Here is a 7,022-nt window from a genome sequence, read left to right as displayed (position 1 = left end):
AGAAAGTTAGAAAAAAACCTGTAAAAAATTGATTGCATTTTGGTTGTACTTACTCTCTGTTGGGATAAAGCAGTCAGTAGCCATGTTGCGTGAATTCATAATGTCTCTCCAGATGGAGACCTTCATGTGTTTCTGGTCCCTAGGCTTTTTTGAGGTTTTAATACCTTTCTGGTCCTAGGCTTGTTTTCTTATCTAGAAATAGTTCCAGTACTGTACCTATGTCTTAGTTTGAAAAGACAGGAGTCTGTGAAGGAAGGCAAGAGCCTCCCGTGAAATGGAAAAGTTAAACCACCTTCCTCCAAATTACCACAATTTCAGAATTAAAATGCTCTCAGGCAAAGATATGGGAATGGGAATAACAGTTCTTTATGAGGAGAAAAACTAAAAAAAAAAAAAATGTACTTAGTACAAACAAAACTAGTGATGAGTCAGAAACCTGACACCCTGAGGAGTCAGGGTGCTGGTAGTAGTCCAGTTAAATGATAGCTGCACCTCCTGGAGTGACAGGTGAAATGCTGCTGAAGCGGTGATCCGTAGAAGGGTGTACTTTTCTCTGAAGGTCTGGAAGTAGTTGGGCCTGGTCTTCCTCTGGGAATTCAGCAGAGAAGAAGCTGCTTCTCTGGGAATCCAGCGAAGGGGCTGCCAGTGTCCCAAAAAGTGCTGATTTATGCAGGTAGGAATGCTTGGCTCATCCCCCTGGGTGGAGCATCTCACCATGGGATGATGTAACTTTACCGGTCATGCAGTGAGTCATTCAATGGTCCATGAACAGAAGATATCTCCCCGGAGGGAGACATTGTTCTAGGAAGAGATAAGAAAACTGCCCAAGCTCCAACAGATGGCAAATAGAATACATGCTTATCTTACAAGCCAGGACATTTACTAATGATAAAGACTACTTGCATGTGTTAGAATGGTTATTCTTACCTCACATAGCAATAAAAACTGTGTGGACTGTTGAGGAAATATTCTCTTCTTTATTTAAGAAAGGTATAGAGCAATTGCAAATTCTCAATAGCCAGAATCTGCATACCATCAACATATATGCAAGTAAAGACAATTTGGCATAGTTAGCATCAGAAGACACTAAATTCCAAATTGTGTTTGCAGATTTTTCTGGACAGTTATCTATCCATTATCCCTCACATAGTTTATGGACAGAGATGGGTGATCTCCCCCTGTATGCAAAGCATCACTGCAGCATGACCCCTGTCAATGGACCAACTGTTTTTACAGATGCATCTGCCAAAACCAAAAAGCTGCAGCGATTTGGCATGGAGGTGACTCTGTCCAGCGGCATAAAAGGGTATTAATGTAAAGGCTTGCCTCATGCAGATTTTAGAAATGGCTGCTATCTAGTATGACTTCCAGTGATTTTCACAGGAACCACTAAACATCGTAATTCATTCCTCATCTGTTGCATTCTGTTTAGAATTTTCCTATTTAAAACCTGTTAACCTTTTGTTTACAGAGATAAGAACATTGTGGACATTAATGAACAACCAGCTGCATGATTTTTATGTGTTGCGTGTTCGCTCCCACACAGGTTTACCTGGGTCTATTTCAGAAGGTAACAACTATGCAGATATCATTGTGAGGACAGGTGCGGTACCAAATACTTCTGCGTGGGCCAAGTTATCTCCCAACTTTTCCACCACAATGCTTCTTCTCTTCACAAGCAATTTCAAATAAATTCCTCACAAGCCTGTGGTATCCTGTTGTTTTGTCCCTCCTGTCATGGCGTGGCTCCTGCTCCTTTAGCAGAAGGCCCTAACCCCCAAGGTTTTATTACTAACTCCATTTGTCAAACTGACGTCACCCATATCCCAGAGCTTGGTTACTTAAAATATGTACACATTTCCACTGGCACCTATTTTCATTTTCGGATGGTGACTGCTCAGACCAGAGAGAAGGCCCGTGATGCTATCCAGCACTGGCTCACCTGTTTTGCCACTCTGGGCCTTCCCAACACCATCAAATCGGACCATGGACCTGCCTACACCTCAGAGTGAGTTCATAACTTCTTGTGGCAATGGGGTGTGCCTCACAATATGGACATTCCCCACTCTTTCACGGGGTCAACTATTGTCAAGTGTGCCCACAGGACCCTAAAAACCATGCTTGAAAAACAGAAAGAGGTGGAGTTGGAGTGCCCTTATGACAGACTAGCTAAATGTCCTCACTTTTTAAAATCAGGATGAGATGGGACAGACTGCATGTGTTAGACAGTATTCCTTCAACACAAAGGCTCATCTAAGACCTCCAGTGCTGGTGAAGGATTACTGACTGGACAATGGAAAGGACCCCTGGACTTCCTGACATGGGAAAGGGGTTATACCTGTGTCCCTGGAATTACTGACATGGGAAAGGGGTTATGCCTGTGTCTCCACAGTGACTCCATGTACAGTGGGGTCCATCACGGTGTGTGCATCCTTTTGTCCCACTGTCCTGATCCCATGTGCATATAGTTGCTACGTTATAGGCATATGTGTACAGTTTTTAAAACGTTGTTGAAGTTATTATTGTTGTCACTGTTATTAATGTTTTAGGAGTTGTTTAGGTTTTTCTTAGTAGGTTTTTGTTGCCTAAAAACAAGAAAGGGGAGATGTGGTATATGGGTTGATATTTCCCAAAGTTGTTAAGGCTTATGTGCACAGAAGGCCCTGTGGGGCAGGCACAGCTGCAGGCTGGATGGTTGGAGGTCAGCTGGGGGGTGAGAGGCAGTTATGGGGATGAACGTGTGGACAGCACATGAACGGGAACCTGACTGGCTGATAGGACATGTGGACAGCAGCACTGCAGCTGAGCCAGCCAATGGGTGCCCTTCTTCTGTTGAGTTCTGGTTTTGTCAGGGTGAGATTAAAGGTATAAATGGGGAGTGATTTCTGCAATAAAGTGATCTCCTTCTGATGCACAACGGGGTCCGTGTCTCTTTGTTCCCCATTGCTACACCTCAGTGTTGTGTGAAAGTGTGAATGGGAAATGAGGAGAGTGGGAAGTGAAAGTTTATGTCCTGTGTCTTGTGTGATTGATGGGTGTAACTCTTGAGTGAATGAGATGTACTGCAGATGTACTGAGGCACAAAACAAACAAGGAGCTTCAATACACACTTCCACTTTTCAGGTGACCAAGACCGGCAGGGAAAAGCAAAGTGTTTGTTGTCTATGTGATGAAAATTTTTAATAAACATTTTGTGTTGTCTGTGTGAGTGTAATTTTGTGTTTATTTGTGGACTCAGATGTGAACCTTGGGAATGGTGTGAGTGTAAGATCTGTCATGATAGGTGGCATTGCACACCCACACAAAAGATTGTCTAGTGTCAGAAGTATGAAAAATTAAAATTCAGAGCCAGGGATCAGGCATTAATTTTTTAAAATTTCTGTAGGAAATAGTGTGTGGGAAAAGAGCATTTAGTTCCCCGAGGCTGAACAGTACCCGAGGAGGACTGGGAAAATGCATGTGAAAGGAGTAGAGACAGAATTGCTTGAAAGTTAAGAAAGAAGGAAAATAAAGGTGTATGGACTGTGCTGGTGCCTGGATAATATGAGAACATGGGACTCAAAGCAAACAAGGAGAAAACCCCCAGGGAAAAGGAGAGCAGGGGAACACTGATGGATACATTTCCAGATAGCCTCCTGGGAATAAAATTAGCAGAGTGGGAACAAAACCCTGACAGAAAGAATAAAAAATAAATCAAAATGATACATTATTATATGAGAAAATAGACTAATCAGGAGATAAGATCTGATCATTTATCATTGATCTGGCCAAAATAGAGTTCTTTTGAGGGGTGGATATGCCAAACTTTGAATATTCATGTGAATGCCAAAGAACCAGTCAGTCAGGAAAAAAGTGACTCTGCTGCCAATTGGAAGGGCGAGGCTTCCCTGGGGAAGACCAACGTGTTTAAATTAAAGAAATGGAACCTGGGACCCTCCATATCTGCCAGCACCCGATGCACCCCCTGCACCCCCTGATGGACCCAGCCAGAATACCTGGGGCAGAGCGTCCAGTGAGGGGAATGGAAAAATGGGGTTTGTGACTGCCCCGCTTAATTTATTTGAAGTGAGAGTGTTTAAAAAGGAATTAAAAGTTCTGCTAGAAGATCCTATCAGATTAGCAGAACAAGTAGACCAATTTTTGGGACCCAGTGTTTATACCTGGGATGAAGTGCAATCTGTAATAAACAGCCGAGGGAAGACAAATGATCTGAGCAGCAGGGATGTGCATTTGGGAGAGGGAACACACACCCCACAGGCTCCTGGGAGAAGAAAATGCCTTTGCAACGCCCTAATTGGGATCACCTTAACCCCAGGGGAAGGCAGAACATGGAAGATTATAGAGCATTAATTGTCAGGGGCATTAGGGAGGCTGCTCCACCCACCCAGAACACCCACAAGGCATTTGATGAACAACAAAAGGAGGATGAGACTCCACCTGAATGGCTGGAGAGGTTAAAAAGAAATACGAGACAATACTCAGGTGTAGACTGATACAAAAGCTGGACAAGCTTTATTGAAGATAACCTTTGTCACTCATGCTGGGCTGGATATAAGGAGAAGCTAGAAAGGGAATGCCAGGATAAGGGGTTGAATGACCTGTTCAAAGAAGCCCAGAAGGTCAGTGTCTGGAGGGACGAGGAGAAAGCCGAGGGGAAAGGGAAAATAATGGCAGCCGCTATTGCCGAGGGGAAGCAGCTGTGCAAGGACCCACCCCCAGAGGGAAGTGAGCCCCTGTCAGGACAAGGCAAGCAGGAGTAGGGGGAGGATAATGGGAACAAAGCTCCCTGGGGAAGGGACCCTAAAAGCACAAAGGGCAATTGAACAAGCGAGGGCCAGTCTGTCAGCAGTGCAGGGAAATTGGGTATTTGAGGTGAAACTGCCCATGGAGGGAAAGGGACCTGAAGGTTTTTGAGGAGGTTTGCGAAATGGTCTGCTGCACCCACAGAGGAAAGCTGCCTCATCATGCCCCCAAGCTGCAACAATGGCCCTGAGCATCCCTGCATGGCCCCAGAGTGTCCCCGATGATTTCCCCACCTTTGATGACCTCACAGCAGTGACATCACTGTCCCTGCAGCAGCTTTGGGATGTCCTCAATGGCTTTCTGGCACTGCTCGGCCACTTTATGGCCACTGGGGCCATGAGGGCCACCAGAGCCCCCAGGGCCACCAGGGCCACCATGGCTAGTTGAGAGGAGGCTGCGGATATCCCCAAGTGTACCCAGAAGGTGACGCATGGCCAGGCGGTCACTGGCCTCCCAGAGCCGCTCAGCCTTGGCCACTGTAGCCACCAAGGCCTCAGGGACATTGGAAGACATCTCATTTGTCCCCTTCAGGGTGGCCTCAATCTCCACGAGGCATTGCCGCAGCTCCCGGGGGAACACGGTGGCTTTGTCACACGCAGCCACCAAGCGCTCCAGCGGCTCCAGAGCCACCTCTGCCCGCTCTCCCCTCCTGCTGGCTGCCCTGGCCTCGCTGGTGCCCACCACGGCCTCTTCCCAGGCCTTGGTGGCTTCCTCCACCTCTTTGGTTTCTTCTTCCATCTGGGCCTTATGCACAGCCAACACTGAGGCCCCCTTCTCCTTGTCCAGGGTCATGGGTAACCAGCCCAATGGTGACCTGGCCGTGCTCGTCAGGTTTTTCACAGACTGCCCCGAGCGGGTTTCTTCTTCCTGCAGGTTCCCAGCTTGGGCAGTGGCCCTGGCCACTGTGGTGGCCTCCCTGGTGGCTGCATCCCTGCAGGCATCGCGGATCTCGGTGGCCTCCCTGGCCAGCTGGTCCCAATTGCCCTCGAGCTTGGCCACTGGCTTCTGCCAGGCGCTGGCCACACTTGTCACATCGGCCCAGGTGGCCCCTGGGGTGCCCCCGAGGTCAGCCAGGGCCTGGCCAAGGGAGGCGTTGTCCAGGGTGGGGACACCACCGTGGTTCAGGGTGCCCCGGAGTTGATCGATGAAGTCCTCTAGGACCTTGTGCAGGGACCGTGGGGACATGCCCAGTGGCACATCACCGTACGGCCCGCCCACGGTGGCTGCCAGCTCTCCCAGGTTGGTCACCACGTCCACCAGTGCCTCCAGCAGCTGTGGAGGGGACAGGGGAGGTGATGGAGTCCTCGTGGCTCTCATAGCCTCCTGGGATGCCCCCTCTCCCCTCCTGGGGTCCCCATTTGTCCCCTCCCTGGAGGGATCTGCTGTCTCCTCTTTCCCTTTGGCACCCCCTCATTGCCTCTCCCAGCCCCTGCCACCCTCCACTGTTCCCCCCTGCCTCCCTCGGTCCCCTCCAGCCCTCTGTCACCTCCCTCCTTTGTGCCACACCTCTGTCCCCTTTGCGATCCCCCTGTCCCCTCCCGCGTCCCCAAGAGGGGATTGTCGCACCTCACAGGGCTCCATGGCCTCAGGGGACAGCCAGGGACACGTCCAGGGAACACTCGGTGACACGCAGGAACGCAGGAATGTGGCACAGCCAGCAGTAAACAGGAAGAGGTGAGGAGGTGACATCACCACCCCGGCCACGCCCCCCCACCTGCGAGATGCCCGATGGCCCCGTGATGGTCCCCAAGTGACCCCGATGTCCCCTCAGGGTCCCCACATGGCCCCAGTGTCCACTGAGTGTCTCCAACAGGGCCCCAGTGTCCCCCCAGAGTCCCCATCAGGGCCCTGTTGACCCCAAAACACCCCCACTGTCCCCTCAGGGTCCCCAACAGGGCCTCAATGTCCTCCCTGATGTCCTCAACACGAGCCCAATGTCCCCAGTGTCCCATCAGGGCCCCCAGCAGAGCCCAGATGTCCCCCCAGTATCTCCAACAGGAACCTGATGTTCACTGAGTGTCCCCAACAGGTCATGATGTCCCACCCATGTCCCCAACAGGGCCCAAATGTCTCCCAGTGTCCTGTTGGGAATACTGGGAACACTGGGATCCTGTTTTGGACATTGTGGGGACTCTGGGGACATTGTGATGACCCAAAACAGGACAGGGAATATCAGGGTGGCCTGGCAGTTCCCAAGGGAAGGACATGGGGGTGTCCCC

The 7,022-nt window shown here is 49.8% G+C and overlaps 1 protein-coding gene across 1 annotated transcript; it reads right to left on the bottom strand.

The window, feature by feature from the left end:
• Positions 1-4,487: 4,487 nt before the first annotated feature.
• LOC146764233 (uncharacterized) lies at positions 4,488-6,669 on the bottom strand. The gene has a single exon (XM_085565110.1). It carries the CDS (start codon positions 6,118-6,120, stop codon positions 5,062-5,064), a length of 1,059 nt encoding a protein of 352 aa, XP_085421236.1. The 5' UTR covers positions 6,121-6,669; the 3' UTR covers positions 4,488-5,061.
• Positions 6,670-7,022: the final 353 nt, after the last annotated feature.

The sequence above is a fragment of the Lonchura striata genome, chromosome 35, assembly GCF_050655825.1.
Source record: "Lonchura striata isolate lonStrDom1 chromosome 35, ASM5065582v1, whole genome shotgun sequence".
Lineage (NCBI taxonomy): Eukaryota > Metazoa > Chordata > Aves > Passeriformes > Estrildidae > Lonchura > Lonchura striata.
Note: the sequence above shows the minus strand (reverse complement) of the source record. Positions and strands in the feature narration are given on the sequence as shown.